This window comes from Aethalodelphis obliquidens, unplaced genomic scaffold, assembly GCF_003676395.1.
Source record: "Aethalodelphis obliquidens isolate GAN/ISIS:26980383/991018 unplaced genomic scaffold, ASM367639v1 scaffold37, whole genome shotgun sequence".
NCBI classification, from domain to species: Eukaryota; Metazoa; Chordata; class Mammalia; order Artiodactyla; family Delphinidae; genus Aethalodelphis; species Aethalodelphis obliquidens.
The window spans coordinates 1,659,089-1,680,791 of record NW_020837981.1 but is presented as its reverse complement, the minus strand read 5'-3'; the positions used below and the strand labels follow the sequence as shown (position 1 = coordinate 1,680,791).

At 45.3% G+C, this 21,703-nt stretch overlaps 1 protein-coding gene across 2 annotated transcripts in view; it reads right to left on the bottom strand.

Moving 5' to 3' along the window:
• Positions 1–449: 449 nt before the first annotated feature.
• The window catches only part of GRID1 (glutamate ionotropic receptor delta type subunit 1), a 678,670-nt gene continuing 657,416 nt past the window's right edge, over positions 450–21,703 (bottom strand). Inside the window, exons 15-17 of one of the 2 annotated variants that reach the window (XM_027129688.1) lie at positions 19,833–20,073; positions 19,494–19,575; positions 1,049–1,161 (exon numbers count right to left, since the gene is read on the bottom strand). In XM_027129688.1, the coding sequence (XP_026985489.1) occupies positions 19,495–19,575; positions 19,833–20,073 (322 nt within the window). In that variant the 3' untranslated portion in view covers positions 1,049–1,161; position 19,494. Of the gene's footprint in view, positions 1,162–19,493; positions 19,576–19,832; positions 20,074–21,703 lie in introns of both variants that reach the window. The other variant, XM_027129687.1, reaches the window with a different exon arrangement.

Below are 21,703 nucleotides of genomic sequence, written 5' to 3'. Positions count from 1 at the left end.
CAACAGGATAAGCCTAGAGCATGTCGGCCTCAGAGCCCTCAGAGTCGGCTGCATTGGCCTGGTGCTTCTGTTGGGTCCACAGCACACTGTGACATGCAGTAGAGTGACCAAACAGGACTGTCCTGTGTCCCGGGAGCCTCCTCAGTCCCAGGCTGACTGGCACAGTTGATCACCCTACAGCACAGGGACCCAGGGGTCGGACCAGCGCTGACTTGAGGCTCACCCTTTATCGACCCGAGAGGACTAAGGGGAACCAAGGGCCAGGAGCGGAGGAACATGGCAGGAAACCATGGGACAGGGCAGCAAGCAGCAATTGGGGCTCCTCTAAAGGGACCGGCTGCTTACCTTCCTCTCTCCGCCAGCAGGGGACATCCTTATCTGATCGCCCCTCCTGCCCTCGCCCTCAGAAAGGCCCAGGAACAGGGGGCTTCTTTGGCACTTCAGAAGGATCACAAGTAATTTGCCTTTTTATTCATATAGAACAAAATTTACAAAGTCATTCATACAGTTTTTGTGGTTTTTTTTTTTTACTGACTTCGAAAATTGGGAATATTCAAAATACACTTTTACCCCACTCCATTCTGTCATTATTTACACATATATACAAGAAAAATGAAAGAGTCTCTGTGTGTGTGTGCACGTGTGTGTGTGGCTTGTGGTGTTGTTTTCTGGTATTAAAAAGCTCTGCTGGTCGGGTGGGTGGATGGGTGGGCAGGAGGGCAGGCGGCGCGATCAGATGGAGGTGCCGTGGGAGGTGTCCAAGGCCTCCGGAAGGACGCCTCCAGGCACGGGCTGGAAGGACATGGGGATGGGGGTCTTCACGGGGCTCTGGCGGAACAGCCCCCCGTTGGGCGACCTGTGTTTGCACTGCATGGAGGGCATGGTGGCCGAACTGCTCAGTGGCAGAGGCAGGCTGCTGCTGGGCCCTGACGAGAGTGTCCGGCTAGTGCCATGGCTGCTTTGCTCCGGCAAGAAGGTGCTGACCGAGAGCTGCGTGTTCTGATACTCCCGCGCTGGCTCCAAGGCCTGGCTGGGAGCCAGGCCCCCCATCTCCAGGGCCGAGAGCTCAATGGACGCTGGGGAAATCTGCTTGTGAGCAATGTCTTCATCCATTAGACTGTTCATGCGCCGATGGACCTGCTCCAGATTCACTTCTTTGTCCTGCAGGGAAAGCACAGGAGGGTCAGGCCAAGCCCTAACAGGAGCCCCGACTGGCTTTCTGAAAACTCTGGGAGGCTGGAGACCCCAGGCCTGTTCAGCCTGCTGGGCACTGGGTGAGCATGCCCCCATTTCTCCCACCTCCCCTCAACTGCATGGCCAGCCCTGTTACCTGGGGTACCAGTAGCCTGGGACACTGCCCCCAGGTAGCAAAGACCCAGCAAGCAGGACTTGGCAGCATCTACCACCTGCCCCCAACCCCCGCCCGCGCTCTGCTTAGAACGATTGTCACACCCAGAGGCAAGCCTTGGGAGAAGATGCTTTGAACAACTGGCGGAAACAGCAGGAGTCCCATGGGGATAAAAGGGAATGGTCCTTGAGCTCCTAACATGCCCCATGGATTTGCCATTTAGTGCTCATAATGCTCAAAAGACCTGGTGGGATCAACCCCACCTTACGCAAAAGGAGGCTTGGGTTCAGGAAGGTCAATGGCCTCCCAGATTCATAATCCCAGTGAGCGGCACAGGCAGCACGGGAAGCCCGGAGCATTCAAAATCTCCGGAGATGCCAGGGAGGGGACACGTCCCCGTCTGGAGTCTCATGGCGCCGGGGTCCTGGATGAGGATGGGGGCTGGGATGGTGAGGGAAGAGACTTCCCAGGGGTCAGCTGACTTTTCTGGTATCATGAGGGTTTGAGGCTGCCGAGATCTGTGACCCTCACACACCTGACTCCTTCTCCACATGGTGCACGGCGTCAAGGAAGTTGTTTTGTTTGTTCAGTTATCTATTTGCTTAAGAGAAGAAGCAGAACAAATATCACTGATATTTTGTCTACAGTGTCAGAATAAATCAAAGAGGCCAAACTACTTGAAAGCTCCTTAAAGAAAAAGACCATGTAATCTACTTCCTCAGTTTCTCCCCAGTGACCTGGGGTACAAAACCAGGTGTCCATGGAAGAGCCATGCCAGCCCCTCGGTGAGGTGTTAGAAGCTGCAGTCCTATTTTCAGGAGCATTAGTGCGGATGCGCCAGGCAAGGTTATCCCCACTGCCTGTGCTTCCCTGTTGTCGAACTGCATGAGCAATACCAAGTCAAAGCTCTGCTCCAAGACACAGCATCACAGGCTGTCTAATGTCAACATCCATAGAGCAGAGAGAGAAACCTGCCTCCTGCCCACCTTGCAGGGTTGTTAGAAATACCACGAAATGTAAAAGCCCTGAATGTACTTTCAAAAGTAAAAAGGAGACACACAAATCCAAGGGCCATTCCAGTGGCTGCTCTGGGCTCCTCTAAGGCTAGTGGGAGAGGATATTCCCCAGGAAGAGGCAACCCTAAATAAATGGCATGAGCTCCCCTCTCATAGGAGAGTACATGGGGTTGGTTAAGTTTCATCCCATTAAGTCTCATTCCAGCCTATCTCAGGCAAGGAAGCTGTCTCTGCAGACCACTCCATGCTCCCTATCACCCTGGCGTGGAGAAGGCAGGACCACTGCTCTCTCCACAACTTTGTTGAGTTCATGACTAGCACACAGGGCTTGGCTTCTGGCGGGACACCTGCTATCTTCCCCAGAACCTTTCCCAGAACAAGAAGACTGACAATACCCATACAACAATGAGGAACTCATTCGAGGCCAAGAGGAAACCTGAGGATAAGAAATCCAACTGGTCTGAGGGTGGAAGGCACTATGAGAAGTGGGTCATGTCATAATGGAAGCCACATCAGAAATCGTTGACATGGCCCCACGGGCAGAGCCAAGATTCCAGTGATCTGAAGCCGAAGCTCAGCAGAGCTCAGCTCACCGTTGCTGGGAGACTAGCTCCAAGTTAGGGACGCCTCTGGGTGGCAAGTATGATGGGTGAAATTGGGGCAAGTGGCTAGAGAGTACCAGGCCTTTACTTAGACTAAACATGGTGCATACAATGTCTTTCACTGACTCCTTCAACAGTCTGTAAAATGTTTAGCAAACTAAATCCAAGTTCTCTCCTTAATTAAGTTACAGCATGGTTGATCCAGCTCTGTGCAACCTTGCTCTTTTCCGTGTATCATTTCTATGCTTTGTTTCTATTCTTGAATATTAAACTATTTTTAATAGTTGTTAAAGTGTTATATCAGGCACTGGCTGTTTTACTGCTATCAAGCATCAATTCTCCCTTCCCAAGAAGACCATGATTTATTTTCCTTGGGGGAATCACTTTTTCCCCACTAGATAACAGTGTGGCAGTGCCCTGCCTACCTGTAGCCAAAAGGCAGGACCGTGACCCAGGTAAGGACAAGAGAAATAGATCTGAATCCTGAACAAAGAGATAAAGAGACAGAAGATGGTTGACGGCCCATCCATGACAGCGGTAGTGCTTCAAGAAACTTTCTACTCTATGACCACCTCCTGGATTTTGCCTCCCAGCCCTCCAAACAAGCCTTGACTTCTGCCCATCACCGAGCATGCTTCTCCAGCCTTCTCATGGCTGCTGTGAGCTGCTGATAAGCTTCTGATGCCCTGTTTCATGTGTGTCAGCCAAAGTCAGTGCCACAGCTGTGTTGGTAAATATTTGTATCTATGGGCTATTTTCATTTCAAAATACATGAAGGGCAGAAGACAGGTACCAGAAAGCCTGGAAGCTGGAGAAATTGAAGGAGAATTTCAGACACTTTTGAAGCTTAATAATATAAACTTCCCTTCTCTTTGCAGCCAGCCAAGCTCAAAGAATGGACAAGCCAAGGGCTGGCAGAGCCTTTAGCCTAAAGGAAAACTGATGACCAAGTGAGTGGTCCTGGGATCACTGGAAGAACTAGTTAGTTGCATAATCTTGCCTTTTTCTCCTTTCTATTTTCTTCTCAGGGCTGTAAGAATCCTTTTGAGGACAGAAATAAGTAGTTTAAGAGTAGACTAATTTGGAGTATGAAGCGAGTGTCTTGGTCTCAGCTGTGTTCACTCTAGATTCTGTCAGTTAAAGGAGAGGGCTTGGCCCCCTTTTTTATAGTCAATGGAACACTTGGCCAGGACAAGTGTTCAGATGCTCCCCATGTTTTGGGGGTCGACAGGTAGAGAATGAGAACTTCCTGTCAAAGAAGGCCAGAGGGAGACAGAGAGTTGAGAGTGGGAGCAAAGTGAAAGGAGCCCTCTTACCTAAAGCCAGGGAAACAGACATAAGGAAAGCTTTGTGGGAAGACCAACCAACCAAAATCTTCTGGAGAAATGGGAGCAAAAGAGGTCACCCTTTTGAGGAAATCCTTCACCAGTGAAGGACAAGGGACAGGAGGTTTGGGGGCAGTATTATAAAAGTGATAGGTCACAGGCATAATTATATAATAATCTAGCATAATTATCACAGCTCTGAGGGGTTGACCAGGTAGTACCAAAGCATCTAGAATAAAGACCAGCCCAGAGTGTGGATGTGGAGACAATCCGATACCCTAGAGTGCGGATTTTTGGAGTCAAGAACTTGAATACATAGCATTTATTTTGTGGGTTTTTTAACATCTTTTTTTCCACTTATTATTAGCACTTGACATGAGGTGGAGAAGAAGGAGGATGAAATTTGGAGCCAAAGGTAGAGATGTGAGTCTGGCTTCTGCTAAGACACACAATCTATCTGGGCCTCCATTCTCTCCCCTATAACAGGGCAGTTGTACTAAAATCTGCTTCCTAGGAGCCGGGTAAAGATCAGGGAAGATGGTGAATATAAAAGCAAATGTTGTGATAATTGTACAAATATTTAACAACGTTAATAATATTTGCTGCAATTGATAAGATTGAAAAATATTTCCCTAATCTTGCATACCTGACTCCTGAGGCCTTTCTAAGATGGGTTGCTTTTTTTATTTTTATTGTATCATTCCCTATGTCATTTAAAAAAATTTTTATTTTAATTTTTTATACAGCAGGCTCTTATTAGTTAACTATTTTATACATATTAGTGTATCAATGTCAATCCCAATCTCCCAATTCATCACACCACCACCCCACAGCCACTTTACCCCCTTGGTGTCCATACGTTTGTTCCCTACATCTGTGTCTCTATTTCTGCCTTGCAAACCAGTTCATTGGTAGCATTTTTCTAGATTCCACATATATGAGTTAATATACAATATTTGTTTTTCTCTTTCTGACTTACCTCACTCTGTATGACAGTCTCTAGGTCCATCCACGTCTCTACAAATGACCCAATTTCGTTCCTTTTTAGGCTAAGTAATATTCCATTGTATATATGTACCACATTTTCTTTATCTATTCGTCTGTCGATGGACATTCAGGTTGCTTCCATGACCTGGCTATTGTAAATAGTGCTGCAATGAACATTGGGGTGCATGTGTCTTTTTGAATTATGGTTTTCTCTGGGTATATGCCAGGTAGTGGGATTGCTGGGTCGTATGGTAGTTCTATTTTAAGTTTTTTAAGGAACCTCCATACTCTTCTCCATAGTGGCTGTATAAATTTACATTCCCACCAACAGTGGGAGAGGGTTCCCTTTTCTCCACACCTTCTCCAGCATTTGTTGTTTGCAGATTTTCTGATGATGCCCATTCTAACTGGTGTGAGGTGATACCTCATTGTAGTTTTGATTTGCATTTCTCTAATGATTAATGATGTTGAGCATTCTTTCATGTGTTTGTTGGCAGTCTGTATATCTTCTTTGGAGAAATGTCTATTTAGGTCTTCTTCCCATTTTTGGATTGCGTTGTTTGCTTTTTTAATATTGAGCTGCATGAGCTGTTTATATATTTTGGAGATTAATTGTTTGTCCATTGATTCGTTTGCAAATAGTTTTTCCCATTCTGAGGGTTGTCTTTTCGTCTTGTTTGTATTTTCCTTTGCTTTGCAAAAGCTTTTAAGTTTCATTAGGTCCCATTTGTTTATTTTTGTTTTTATTTCCATTCCTCTAGGAAGTGGATCAAAAAAGATCTTGCTGTGATTTATGTCAAAGAGTGTTCTTCCTAAGTTTTCCTCTAAGAGTTTTATAGTGTCCAGTCTTACATTTAGGTCTCTAATCCATTTTGAGTTTATTTTTGTGTATGGTGTTAGGGAGTGTTCTAATTTCATTCTTTTACATGTAGCTGTCCAGTTTTCCCAGTACCACTTATTGAAGAGGCTGTCTTTTCTCCATTGTATATCCTTGCCTCCTTTGTCATACATGAGTTGACCATAGGTGCGTGGGTTTATCTCTGGGATTTCTATCCTGTTCCATTGATCTATATTTCTATTTTTGTGCCAGTACCATATTGTCTTGATTACTGTAGCTTTGTAGTATAGTCTGAAGTCAGGGAGTCTGATTCCTCCAGCTCCGTTTTTTTCCCTCAAGGCTGCTTTGGCTATTCGGGGTCTTTTGTGTCTCCATACAAATTTTAAGAATTTTTGTTCTAGTTCAGTAAAAAATGCCATTGGTAATTTGATAGGGATTGCATCGAATCTGTAGATTGCTTTGGGTAGTATAGTCATTTTCACAATATTGATTCTTCCAATTAAAGAACATGATCTATCTCTCCATCTGTTGGTATCATCTTTAATTTCTTTCATCAGTGTCTGACAGTTTTCTGCATACAGGTCTTTTGTCTCCCTAGGTAGGTTTATTCCTAGGTATTTTATTTTTTTGTTGCAATGGTAGATGGGAGTGTTTCCTTAATTTCTCTTTCAGATTTTTCATCATTAGTGTATAGGAATGCAAGAGATTTCTGTGCATTAATTTTGTATCCTGCAACTTTACCAAGTTCATTGATTAGCTCTAGTAGTTTTCTGGTAGCAACTTTAGGATTCTCTATCCATAGTATCATGTCATCTGCAAACAGTGACAGTTTTACTTCTTCTTTTCCAATTTGTATTTCTTTTATTTCTTTTTCTTCTCTGACTGCCATGGCTAGGACTTCCAAAACTATGTTGAAAGATAGTGGCGAGAGTGGACATCCTTGTCTCCTTCCTGATGTTAGAAGAAATGCTTTCAGTTTTTCACCATTGACAGTGATGTTTGCTGTGGGTTTGTCATATATGGCGTTTATTATGTTGAGGTAGATTCCCTGTATGCCTACACTCTGGAGAGTTTTTATCATAAATGGGTGTTGAATTTTGTCAAAAGCTTTTTCTGCATCTATTGAGATGATCATATGGTTTTTATTCTTCAATTTGTTAATATGGTGTATCACATTGATTGATTTGCATATATTGAAGAATCCTTGCATCCCTGGGGTAAATCCCACTTGATGATGGTGTATAATCCTTTTATTGTGCTGTTGAATTCTGTTTGCTAGTATTTTGTTGAGGATTTTTGCATCTATATTCATCAGTGATATCAGTCTGTAATTTTCTTTTATTGTAGTACCTTTATCTGGTTTTGGTACCAGGGTGATGGTGGCTTCATAGAATGAGTTTGGGAGTGTTCCTTCCCCTGAAAGTTTTTGGAAGAGTTTGAGAAGGTTGGGTGTTAGCTCTTCTCTAAATGTTTGATAGAATTCACCTGTGATGCCATCTGGTCCTGGACTTTTGTTTGTTGGAAGATTTTTAATCACAGTTTCAATTGTATTACTTGTGATTAGTCTCCTCATATTTTCTATTTCTTCCTGGTTCAGTCTTGGAAGGTTATACCTTTCTAAGAATGTGTCCATTTCTTCCAGGTTGTCCATTTTATTGGCATAGAGTTGCTTGTAGTAGTCTCTTAGGATGCTTTGTATTTCTGTGGTGTCTGTTGTAATTTCTCCGTTTCCATTTCTAATTTTATTGATTTGAGTCCTCTCCCTCTTTTTCTTGATGAGTCTGGCTAAAGGTTTACCAATTTTGTTTATCTTCTCAAAGAACCAGCTTTTAGTTTTATTGATTTTTGCTATTGTTTTGTTTCTATTTCATTTATTTCTGCTCTGATCTTTATGATTTCTTCTCTTCTGCTAACTTTGGGTTTTGTTTTTCTTTTCTAGTTCCTTTAGGTGTAAGGTTAGATTGTTTATTTGAGACTTTTCTTGTTCCTTGAGGTAGGCTTGTATTGCTATAAACTTCCCTCTTAGAACTGCTTTTGCTGCATCCCATAGGTTTTGGATCATTGTGTTTTCATTGTTATTTGTCTCTAGGTATTTTTTGATTTCCTCTTTGATTTCTTCTGTGACTTCTTGGTTATTTAGTAACGTATTGTTTAGCCTCCATTTTTCTGTGTTTTCTACATATTTTTCCCTGTAATTGATTTCTAATCTCACAGAGTTGTGGTCAGAAAAGATGCTTGTTATGATTTCAATTTTCTTAAATTTACCGAGGCTTGATTTGTGACCCAAGATGTGAATCCTGGTGAATGTTCCATGTGCGCTTGAGAAGAAAGTGTAATCTGCTGTTTTTGGATGGATTGTCCTATAAATATCAATTAAATCTATCTGGTCTTTTGTGTCATTTAAAGCTTGTGTTAGGTTATTAATTTTCTGTCTGGATGTTCTGTCCAATGGTGTAAGTAAGGTGTTAGAATCCCTCACAATTACTGTGTTACTGTCAATTTCCTCTTTTATAGCTGTTATCATTTGCCTTAGGTATTGAGGTGCTCCTATTTTGGGTGCATATATATTTAAATTGTTATGTCTTCTTCTTGGATCCTTTTATCATTATGTAGTGTCCTTTCTTGTCTCTTGTAACATTCTTTATTTTAAAGTCTATTTTATCTGATATGAGTATTGCTACTCCAGCTTTCTTTTGATTTCCATTTTCATGGAATATCTTTTTCCATTCCTTCACTTTCAGTCTGAATGTGTCCCTAGGTCTGAAGTGGGTCTCTTGTAGACAGCCTACAGACGGGTCTTGTTTTTGTATCCATTCAACAACCCTGTGTCTTTTGGTTGGAGCATTTAATCCATTCACATTTAAGGTGATTATCGATATGCATGTTCCTATTACCATTTTCTAATTGTTTTGGGTTTGTTTTTGTAGGTCCTTTTCTTCTCCTGTGTTTCCCACTTAGAGAAGTTCCTTTAGCATTTGTTGTAGAGCTGGTTTGATGGTGCTGAATTCTCTTAGCTTTTGCTTGTCTGTAAAGCTTTTGATTTCTCCATCGAATCGGAATGAGATCGTTGCTGGGTATAGTAATCTTGGTTGTAGGTTCTTTCCTTTCATCACTTTAAATATATTGTGCCACTCCCTTCTGGCTTGTAGAGTTTCTGCTGAGAAATCAGCTGTTAACCTTTTGGGAGTTCCCATGTATGTTATTTGTCATTTTTCCCTTCTTGCTTTTAATAATTTTTCTTTGTCTTTAATTTTTGTCAATTTGATTACTTGATTTGATTACTTCGTGGACTTGGGTGGCTATTTCCTTTCCCATATTAGGGAAGTTTTCGACTATAATTTCTTCAAATATTTTCTCATGTCCTTTCTCTCTCTCTTCTCCTTCTGGGACTCCTAATAATGAGAATGTTGGTGCACTTTATGTTGTCCCAGAGGTCTCTTCGAGTGTCTTCATTTCTTTTCATTGTTTTTTCTTTATTCTGTTCCACGGCAGTGAATTCCACCATTCTGTCTTCCAGGTCACCTCTCTGTTCTTCTGCCTCAGTTATTCTGCTATTGATTCCTTCTAGTGTATTTTTCATTTCAGTTATTGTATTGTTCATCTCTGTTTGTTTGTTGTTTAATTCTTCTAGGTCTTTGTTAAATAATTCTTGCATCTTCTTGATCTTTGCCTCAATTCTTTTCCGAGGTCCTGTATCATCTTCACTATCATTATTCTGAATTCTTTTTCTGGAAGGTTGCCTATCTCCACTTCATTTAGTTGTTTTTTGGGGGGTTCATCTTGTTCCTTCATCTGGTACATAGTCCTCTGCCTTTTCATTTTGTCTGTCTTTTTGTGAATGTGGTTTTTGTTCCACAGGCTGCAGGACTGTAGTTCTTCTTGCTTCTGCTGTCTGCCCTCTGGTGGATGAGGCTATCTAAGAAGCTTGTACAAGCTTCCTGATGGGATGAACTGGGGATGAGTAGAGGTGGGTGTTGCTCTGGTGGGCAGAGCTCAGTAAAACTTTAATCTGCTTGTCTGCTAGTGAGTGGGGCTGGGTTCCCTCCCTGTTGGTTGTTTGGCCGGAGGCAACCTAGCACTGGAGCCTACCCAGCTCTTTGGTGTGGTTAATGGCAGCCTCCAGGAGGGCTCACGCTAAGGAGTGCTTCCCAGAACTTCCGCTGCCAGTGTCCTTGTACCCATGGTGAGGCACAGCCACCCCCCACCTCTGCAGGAGACCCTCTAACACTAGCATATAGGTCTGGTTCAGTCTCCTGTGGGGTCACTGCTCCTTCCCCTGGGTCCTGACGCACACAGTACTTTGTGTGTGCCCTCCAAGAGTGGTGTCTCTGTTTCCCCTAGTTCTGTCGAATTCCTGCCATGAAATCCTGCTAGCCTTCAAAATCTGATTCTCTGGGAATTCCTACTCCCGTTGCTGGACCCCCTGCTTGGGAAGCCTGACGTGGGGCTCAGAACCTTCACTCCAGTGGGTGGACTTCTGTGGTATAATTGTTGTCCAGTTTGTGAGTCACCCACCCAGTAGTTATGGGGTTTGATTTTATTGTGACTGCACCCCTCATACCATCTCATTGCAGCTTCTCCTTTGTCTTTGGATGTGGGGTATCTTTTTTGGTGAGTTCCAGTGTCTTCCTGTCAATGATTGTTCAGCAGTTAGTTGTGATTCCGGTGTTCTCGCAAGAGGGAGTGAGAGCACGTCCTTCTACTCTGCCATCTTGAACCAATCTAAGATGGCTTTCTTAAGTGCAGTCTTTTCCTGAGATGGCTGCCTCCTCCCCTCCGCCTGGAAGGCCTTTCTCTGATCTTTTCCTTGAATAAACAGCATTTTTAAATCCATATTTTTTTCTTGCCTCCAATTAAGGACAAATGAATCAGTTCCAAGAAGGGATGCAAAGGTGTGCAGTGGGTCTCATCTTCCACTGAGATTATTCATTAGCCTGTAACCTTTCCTCATCGGGACACAGAGAAAATGTCCATACCCATTGAACAAACTTTCCAAGGAGACCTTCCTACTCCAAATGGCAGTCAAGAAACCCATCCTCTCCACACCAGTGGGACCTCATTCTATTCAAAATCTATTACTGCTGGTCGATCCAACACAAAATCAAACCTGGGAAAAAGAGGATGCCATCATGAGCTTCCTATATTGGTTGTTTAACTGCACAAGAAAAAGAGTAGAACTAAGCCAAATACCTCCTTATCCTCTCTGAAAAACACATGCAGCCCATTTCTGAGTCTCCCAATATGCCCCATTAGGTGTCTGTTTAGGGGGCCAGAGCTGAAGTGCAGAGGATTGGAAAAAAACACCTTCTTTGGAAACTCTGGAAACACTGTCTTCTTGGATCAGATTGAGCACACATCAAGTCATTTCTGGTGGCCCCCTGTCCAAGGAAATAGGAGGCAGACATAATCCACCTGCTCAAGGAAAGAGGCAGGAGTGATTTGAATAATTATCTATATTTTAGACAAAATGGGGCATTCTATTATGTTATGCAAATTCAAATAATGGACTTTTTTATATGCACTACATCAGTTTACATCCTCATTATATCAAGGTTTCAGTGTTCAACCAGGTAACGACAGCTGTGGAAAGAGACTTGGAAGCTTGCTGCTGCATTAATTAATTTACTGTAAGTAACTGACCTAGTTAAACAGCCCTGAATATGACATAAAATTCATTGATGGCATTTATCCATGAATCCGGCTGAATTCCAGTTCTGTGTTTGTTACCTCATATTAAACATGACAACATATGCACCAACACAGGTTACTGTAGACCCTCTCCCAGCTATTGTCTTGCAGAGAGATAAAGTTCTGTAACTGAGCCTCTGTTCACCAACATGGAAATAAAACACTGTACTGGAAAACGGTAATTAACTAAACTATCATCTTTGCAACAGCGGGTTCCAGGTGGGACTCATTAGAACTGACTTTGTTTGGAGTCCATTGGCTCCTACTTTAAGTTAGGCAGGAACAAAATGAAATGAGGGACTTCCCACATGACTGGGATGGCTGTAGGAGGTGATCTTCTATTACCACAGACCAACCAGGTAGTAAATAAGACCCAGCTGGCTGGGAGAAACACCATAAACATGATCTTCTAAAGTGTGGCTCCAAAGAATTGCTCCAACCCAAAGGGCTGGGCTGGGGATCTGAGAGTAACAGCCGGGTATGAGCAAAGAAGCTGAACTTTAAGCCAATGAAGTGGTCCCAGGGGATGAGATGGGCAGTATTTCAGAACTTTAGAGAAAGAGTCCTGATGAGCTTATTTGCAGATTTTGTAGGGGCAGACAAGGAAAGGAGGGAGCTAACAGACACCTCCCATCGTACGTGGTAGCAGCAGGTACACACGGGGTGGAGAGACTTGCTCACGGTTACACAATTCTATGGTAAGTGGAGCACCAGGATGAGCCCGTGTTTACCCGGTTCCAAAACCTGAGTTCTTTTCCACTCATTTTCCCCTTGGCATGATGGTGTAGACCACTGGTTTTCATCCTTGACAGGACAGCAGAAGCACATGGGGAGCTTCTAGAAATTACAGTTGTCCAGATCTGCTTAATATGACCCTTTGGGGAATGGAGCCCAAGCATCTGTATTTCTAAAAAGCTCCAGAATGAATCACCTCTGATGTGCAGCCAGAATTGAAAGCCATTGATCCAGCTGCAATAGTTCCACAACAATTTAACATTAATAACATTTTCTTTATAGGATCCTAGACTGGTTCATTCATTCGATAAACACTTTTGAGCTCCTACTACCAGAAGAGCTAATGTTCTTCGTGAAGCATCCATCTTGGTCCCTGGCACACAGAAGGTGCTCAATAGTTTGTATTCATCACCCCTTAATAAGAGGTCCCACCGTTCCAGAAACTGAGCAAAGTGATAGGAATGCAGAGGTGGAGAAGAGCCAACAGACTCAAAGCAGAGATAGGCAGGTAAACCATTAGTGGCAATTTGGAATCCCACCCAACACTCAATCCTGAGTGTTTACACAGGGAGGTAAGAAGGCCCGTGGAGATGGGCAAGGGAGGTTTTACAGAGCAGGGTGACGTCTGAGCTGGTTTTGAGCTACACGCTGGTGTACGGTAAGTGTTCAGTGCCTTCTTACTGAAAGGCCGTGAGTGAAGGGCTGAAACACACACTCACTGTCTTTACCCTCTTTCCCAGGGATCTGATATCAGCAGTGTAGCCATTGGGCCAGGATACATTTTCAGCAGAAGCTCTGAGCCCCTCTGGTTAGGACTAACCCTAATCCTAACCCCTCTGTGGTTCAGAGGATGTAAATGCCTACCTAGGAGCCAGGATCCTGGCTCAGGGAAAGGATCACTGGTCTACACTCTTCATCCGCAAACCATCTGGAAAGGCTAAGTAGGAACCCCTGCTCCTGCACACTCCTGATGTAAGGCCCAGTGGCAGACACATCATTCCTCTCCCAGTTCTGCCACTGCTATTTCTGAGTCCCATTTCTCCAGGGATAGGGATACCTTCCTCAAATGTTGTTGAAGAGAATCAGGAGAGTTAAGAAGATAACATGGGAACCTGAGAATCATGTGGGGGCCTTGGAAAAAACAAAAAAAAGGCCCAGGTTCAGCTCTGAATCCATGGGGTGGGGCTTGGGAATCCATATTTCTAACAGTGCTGCAGAGGCAGATTCCAGGCCTGGTTTGGGAAGGCTTCTTTTTTTTTCTTTTTTTTTTTTTGCCATACGCGGGCCTCTCACTGTTGTGGCCTCTCCCGTTGCGGGGCACAGGCTCCAGATGCGCAGGCTCAGTGGCCATGGCTCATGGGCCTAGCCGCTCCACGGCATGTGGGATCTTCCCGGACCGGGGCACAAACCCGTATCCCCTGCATCAGCCGGTGGACTCTCAACCACTGCACCACCAGGGAAGCCCCCTTGGGAAGGCTTCTTAATCTCTCCCCATCTGAGAAGCAACAACAGTGGTGGTGGTGATGACTATGACAATGACAATGACCAGACCAGCTGCCACGTTGTGAGCTGGCCTATGGAGAGGCCCATGTGCAAAGATGTCAATGATGGCCTCTGGCAAACAGCCAGTGAGAACATGAGGCCTTCAGCCCAATGGCCCATAAGGAAATGAATCCTGACCACAAAAACAACCATGTGACTGAGCTTGGAAGTGGATCTGTCCCCAGTATAGCCTTCAGATGAGACCCCAACCCTGGTCAATAACTTGATTACATCCTTGTGAGAGACCTTGAGACAGAAGACCCAGCTAAGCTATGCTTCCATTTCTGACCCAAACTCTGAAATAATAAATATTTTACGTTTTAAGAAAAGAAAAGAAGATAACATGTAGTTTTCCTGGCACAGAGAAGGTGCCCTAAGATGTGACTCCTCTTCCTGCAGCCCTTTCTGCCCATCACAAGGTCCTTGGGAGGGAGCAGCCCCTTGGCCACCATTCAACAAAACCATTCCCATGGGTCAGCTGCTACTTAAGGCAATTTACACACCGTCCCTTGTTGAACCTCAGAGTGACACTGTGGGGTTAGCATAAATGAAGAGGGCAAAGATGCAGGAGAGAAAGTCTCTACATGGAGTTGAAGAAGCACTGGAGGATGGAGGCAGGGAAAGGTGTACATTTGAGGGAAGTGTCCTTAGCAACAAATCTCCAATGGAGCACAGGAGTGTGTTGTGGGCGTTTGCAGACAGAAGCTGGACCACTGGCCAGAAAAGAGGAGCTTGGCTGCTGCTTCACCCCTGCTGCCTGGCCACCCCGGCCTCTGTCAGCCCCTGACAGAGGAAGCAGAGACTGGGGGAGGGCAGGCAAGGCAGGAAGCAACAAGAATTCCAAGCTCCCAGCCTAGTGACAAATGATTCATCCCTCACTTCTCATGTCATCTCCCATTTGTGCAGTTCTCATCTTTATTTCATGAATATTTTATTCTCAGAGCAACGGCTCCACTTTCCCCATAAATCTAGAGGGTGGCTCTTTATTGCAACTGCGGAGCGGGATGCACTCACCTGCATTGGTTAACTACATAATCGTCCGATTCCTTAGAAAAAATATGACCTCAAATCCACGTGAATATTAAGAGGTTGAATGCACATTACTACTCTTCCCGAAGTAGGTGTCTAAACTCTGACGATGTCGCAGCATAAGCTGTTAAATATGACTTAGGACGCCACCCAAAGACAGGTTTCTGGCTCTTAAGAAATATGGCCAATGCCCCAAAATGAAGCATTCTCAGCTCAAGCAGACACTCTCACCTAATTGCAAATGCTGCGCCATAAAATACAGGCAACCAGTGATACAAAGCGGTTCTGGATTAAATACCATCATTATTTGTCAAAGGTTTTCAATATATGCTTCTAAAATCTGTTGTTTCAACCCCTTTCCTGGCTCCTATTCCCTGTGTGATGAGGTATAAACCCCTTGGTCTGGCATCTAAGTCCTTCAGAGCAAGTCCCTGCTTTGCACTCCAGCTTCCTCTACTCCCATCTCCTTGCTGATGCCCCAGAGCTCCAGGAGGTGTGATGACTTTGTCTGCCCTGTGCTGGTCACCCAGCCCCAAAGCAAGCTCCAATCTCCTCCAGCTCGAGGTTTAGTACCAATCCTTCAACACTCAGTTCCAACAAGCCCAAGCCCCAGGAACTCTTCACTAACCAGTATCCCTACCCTCTGTGACCCAACCATGCCCTGGCTGGGCTGGGTGCCCCTGAGCCCTTGATGGAAACTGTGGCTCATTCCAGGATGGCCCTGATCAACGGATGACGGAGACCTCTTGGCTGACCTCTCTGTCATGTCTGCCCTCTCTGTCATGTCTGCCCATGTAGAGCTAAGCCGCCTAAAGCCAGGAACTATGTCCTTACAGGGATACTTACTAAAGAAATGAGGAAAGGAAGGGAGAAATTTCATTTGAAAAGCAGAAACCTATAAAAACAGGAGAAAGATGGAACAGTTCTTCCTTTTACCATGTAACACCCAAAATGGCTGGAGGAAAGGCAGCTACTGTGTTTTATTCAACCCACCTCTACATCAACTCTCATTCCTATCCAGAAGCATGCTGGCATCCCCGGGCAGAAAGTTCCACATTTTCTAAGCAGGAATACTGTATTTCATTCTCTTGTGCCTGAGATCCTGGGCTTATGTAGAAGCCAGAAAGGAAGCTAGGAGGCTTTCCAGGCAAGAACGGAGCTGTTCCTCTCAGGGAGGTCATCCCTTGGTCTCCTGGTCTTTCTCTCTTTTTGCCTCTGTCTTCTATGCCTCTCCAGTGATCCCCCCGCCGCCACCTCTCTCTCTCACACACACAGCCCCTTCGACAATTCATTCTGGGCTGTCCAGGCTGGATCTGGCGCTAGATACTGAACCAGGGGATGTGAAGAGACAGTGACTAGAAGCAACAAGGATGGACTCACAAGGGACATTCTGGGTCTGAGCCTGTGTCGTCTGGTCTCCACACTGTTCACAGCAGCCCAGAATGATGCCTCCATGACAGTGCAATGCTCACCCAGCTGGAAAAGCTGTCCTCCTCCCCTAATCAAAGGGACATTTGTATAGAGGGACATTTGCTGTAAACTTCATTGAAGATTTTCCAGTAGCAAAAGAAGCTTGGCAATCATGAGAAAGAAAAACAGAGCTGGAGGAATCACGCTCCCTGACTTCAGACTATACTACAAAGCTAGAGTAATGAAGACAGTATGGTACTGGCACAAAAACAGAAATATAGATCAAAGGAACAGTATAGAAGGCCCAGAGATAAACCCAAGCACATATAGTCACCTTATCTTTGATAAAGGAGGCAAGAATATACAGTGTAGAAAAGACACCCTCTTCAATAAGTGGTGCTGGGAAAACTGGACAGCTACATGTAAAAGAATGAAATTAGAACACTCCCTAACACCATACACAAAAATAAACTCACAATGGATTAAAGACCTAAATGTAAGGCCAGACACCATCAAACTCTTAGAGGAAAACAGGCAGAACACTCTATGACATAAATCACAGCAAGACCCACCTCCTAGAGAAATGGAAATAAAAACAAAAATAAACAATGGGACCTAATGAAACTTCAAAGCTTTTGCACAGCAAAGGAAACCATAAACAAGACCAAAAGACAACCCTCAGAATGGGAGAAAATATTTGCAAATGAAGCAACTGACAAAGGATTAATCTCCAAAACATACAAGCAACTCATGCAGCTCAATATCAAAAAAACAAACAACCCAATCCAAAAATGGGCAGAAGACCTAAATAGACATTTCTCCAAAGAAGATATACAGACTGCCAACAAACACATGAAAGAATGCTCAACATCATTAATCATTAGAGAAATGCAAATCAAAACTACAATGAGATATCATCTCACACCAGTCAGAATGGCCATCATCAAAAATCTAGAAACAATAAATGCTGGAGAGGGTGTGGAGAAAAGGGAACCTTCTTGCACTGCTGGTGGGAATGTGAATTGGTACAGCCACTATGGAGAACAGTATGGAGGTTCCTTAAAAAACTACAAATAGAACTACCATACGACCCAGCAATCCCACTACTGGGCATACACCCTGAGAAAACCATAATTCAAGAAGAGTCATGTACCAAAATGTTCATTGCAGCTCTATTTACAATAGCCAGGACATGGAAGCAACCTAAGTGTCCATCGACAGATGAATGGATAAAGAAGATGTGGCACACATATACAATGGAATATTACTCAACCATAAAAAGGAACGAAACTGAGTTATTTGTAGTGAGGTGGATGAACCTAGAGACTGTCATACAGAGTGAAGTAAGTCAGAGAAAAACAAATATCGTATATTGACACACATATGTGGAATCTAAAAAAAAAAAAAAAAAAACAGAAAAGAAAAGTAAATGGTCAGAAGAACCTAGGAGCAAGACGTGAATAAAGACGCAGACCAACTAGAGAATGGACTTGAGGATACAGGGAGGGGGAAGGGTAAGCTGTGACAAAGTGAGAGAGTGGCATGGACATATATACACTACCAAACATAAAATAGATAGCTAGTGGGAAGCAGCCGCATAGCACAGGGAGATCAGCTTGGTGCTTTGTGACCACCTAGAGGGGTGGGATAGGGAGGGTGGGAGGGCGGGAGATGCAAGAGGGAAGAGATATGGGGACATATGTATATGTATAACTGATTCACTTTGTTATAAAGCAGAAACTAACACATCATTGTAAAGCAATTATACTCCAATAAAGATGTTAAAAAAAATGAAAAAGAAGCTTGGGACAGGACCATTAACTGTTCCTGTCAGTGGGTTTTCCTCAAATCTCTTCCTTCCTCCTCTCATATGGCCCAGGGGTGACAGGAGACCCCTGAGTCTGTGGGAGACTCTGGCTTTGCATGGCCTTACATGAAGGTATGCAGATAGCATGAGAGGAAGATGGAGGTCCTCAGAACATTTCAGACATGCTGAGTCAAACAGCAAGCTCTTTCCAGCAAAATCTAAGCGTGATGACAGAGAGCTCACTGCCTGGTATGAATGGAGGGTCTGTCCTCACTCCCAGTCATGTCAGGGGCTCTGTTACAGACTGATGTATGGGGCTGTGGTCAGCCAGCCTTTCTAGGCTGCAGAGATGTTGGCCATGGTGATGCTGCCTCTTTGAATGCTGGTTCTGGTTACTTTAGTGCTTCTTGTTTGAAATTTAGCCCTGTTTGTATCAACATCTTTTTTTTTTTGCGGTACACGGGCCTCTCACCGTTGTGGCCTCTCCCGTTGCAGAGCACAGGCTCCGGACGCACAGGCCCAGCGGCCATGGCCCACGGGCCCAGCCGCTCCGCAGCATGTGGGATCTTCCCGGACCAGGGCACGAACCCGCGTCCCCTGCATCGGCAGGCAGACTCCCAACCACTGCGCCACCAGGGAATCCCTATCAACATAATCTTTAAGTGGAGCTATGACTCAAGAATTAGCTGAGGTATATGTATCAGGTAGTGACAGCCCTACAGTGGAGTGGCTGGACTTGTGCTACAGTGCCTGTGTGCAGGTTTCGACCAGGAGAGCATCATTACCAAATGACGCTCCTCGCCACCCTTCCCTAGAGGCACTGGCTCCAGGAGAACTTCATGAAGACTCTACAGACAAGAAAAAAAAAAATCGACCTTGAAGATGAGCAAAACCCAGAAGTGTGGAGGGCAGAAACAGCTTGTAGTTGGTACCCACGGGGAAGGACATGTGCCCAGAACCTAGAGTCAGAACAGAGCCCAAGTGGTCCCTGTGCTGGGTGTGCCTGGAGGGACGTGGGCAAGGCTGGGCCCTGCAAGGAGGAGGAAGAGAGGGAGAATGGATGATGAGGGGCGGGGGCCGGTCCTCCCTCCCAGGCTGGGAAAGCAGGGCCCATGACCCTTGATGAACCAAAGAGAACCAGGAAGGAATGCGGTTTCCTCTCTTACCCTACAGCTGGTCTCTCCAGGTCAGGGTGGAGGCACATGGGCGGGGCAGGGTAGGGAAGGCGCTGTTCATGCTGCACCCGCTCTATAGATAAATACACGACTTTAGTGGCCATTGCTGGCGCCTTGGCACTTGCTCAAGCGTGAAAACATTCCTTACATTTGTTATCTGGCTTTCAAGGCAAAATAAAACAATGGCACCATCCCCCCATAAAACATTGCTGTCTCCAGACAAGCGGCTCGGGTAAATACTAACTGGAAGAAAACCGCCCGCCGAGTGGCCCAGTGGGACTCTCCTGCCTCTAGGCTGCAAAAAGGAGAAGTAGGGCCCAGGGCACGGACCTCTTTGGGGGTCTCCTGGTGGCACCGGTTGCTGTTCCACCATAACTCCAGGGCGGCCACCAGGCAGGCGAGGAGGAGGCCAATGGCCAAGATGCAGAAGACCCCGGCGAAGCTGTGCAGCTTGAGGGACTTGCCATCCGCCTGGGCGCTGGCATGGCTGGTAAGGTCGCAGCGGCCTGTGTGCGGCCACCACTTCTGCTTGAGCACATCCAGGTCCCCAGTGTCCTGAAGCTCCAGGATCCTGCAAGATACAATCCACATGAGCCACAGCCCTGGCCTCACTGACACAGCCATGGGGGCCCTGGCCCCTTCCCCGCCATGTCGGCCCCTCCACAGACGATGCTGAACCATCACAGTGGCTCTCTGCCTCAGCTTTTCCCTCCCAATCCATTCTCCACTCTGCAGGCAAAGCACCCTTCTCAAAACACTCCTCAGATTTTGTCACTTTCCTCCTCAAAGCCTTGATGTCCTCTCCCACCCTGTCCCACTGCCCATGGATGAAGTCCAACAGCAAAGTACATAAGGACCCTTGACATGGGATCCTGGGGCAAGCTCTGAGGATAAAATCAGGAAATACAGAAATGCATGATGCAATCACTCAGACTGTGGACCCACAGAAAGGCTTTCTTTCAAACGTCAATAACTATATCCTAAGTCTCTCCCACTAGGATTCATCAAATCATTCATTCATTCATTGATTTGAGGAGCATCTGCATTGTGCCAAGTATGATGTTCAACACTGCTGCAAGTATGGTCCAGAGCAGGGGGCCCCAACCCCTGGGCCATGGACCAGTAGTGGTCTGTGGCCTGTTAGGAACCCGGCCCCACAGCTGGAGGTTAGTGGCGGGTGAGTGAGTGAAGCTTCATCTGTATTTACAGCCGCTCCCCATCGCTCGCATTACCGCCTGAGCTCCACCTCCTGTCAGCATTATGGTGAGTCACGTAATTATTTCATTATATATTACAATGTAATAATAATAGAAATAAAGTGCACAATAAGTAATGCGCTTGAATCATCCCGAAACCATCCCCGCCGACCCTGGTCCATGGAAAACTTGTCTTCCATGAAACTGGTCCCTGATGCCAAAAAGGCTGGGGAAGTGCTGGTCTAGAGATACTTACCCGGACACTGAAACAATCAGAGCAATCAACGTGGAGTAAGAAGCTGTGATCAATACAATGAAATGAAAGTAGACACGCTAAGAAAGGCACTTTGTTATAAAGCAGAAACTAACACACCATTGTAAAGCAATTATACCCCAATAAAGATGTTAAAAAAAAAAAAAAAAAAAAGAAAGGCACCCATTGGGAGGGTGGCCTGGACTGGAGGGTGAGGGGAGACCTCATCAAGGAGGTGAAGGGTAAGCATAAAATAGCTCACAGGGGTTTAGCATACCTGTGTGCCAGGAAATCGCCTAAGTGCTTGACAGTGTTTAACACTCATGTCAACTCTTTGGAAAGGCTACTTCCATGGCCCCATTTTTATAGAGAAGGATATTGAGGCACAGAGAGGTGACATATCTTGCCAAGGTCATTTTGTGGTTGGCAAGGACGGCATTCCACGGGGAAGAGGAAGAGCCTTCCTGAGACTAGAACCATGGTTGGAAGTCTTGTCTAGGGTGAGTGTATGAGAAGCTAAAACGTGGCAAGTGAGGCTGTAGACGGTGGGTGAGGAGGAGGATGTGAGTTGAAGTGAAAGAAACAGGCAGAGCCAAGAATGTGGGCTCTGGGAAGGTATGAGGGGAGCCTGGCGTTTATCCTGCTGACAGAGGTGGGGCAACCCCCCTTCCCCCGTATTCCCCAGGTCGGTGTCTGGATGGTAGTTCTCCTTTGTTGTAGTATTTCATGGACTCTTTCTATAATCCAGGGGT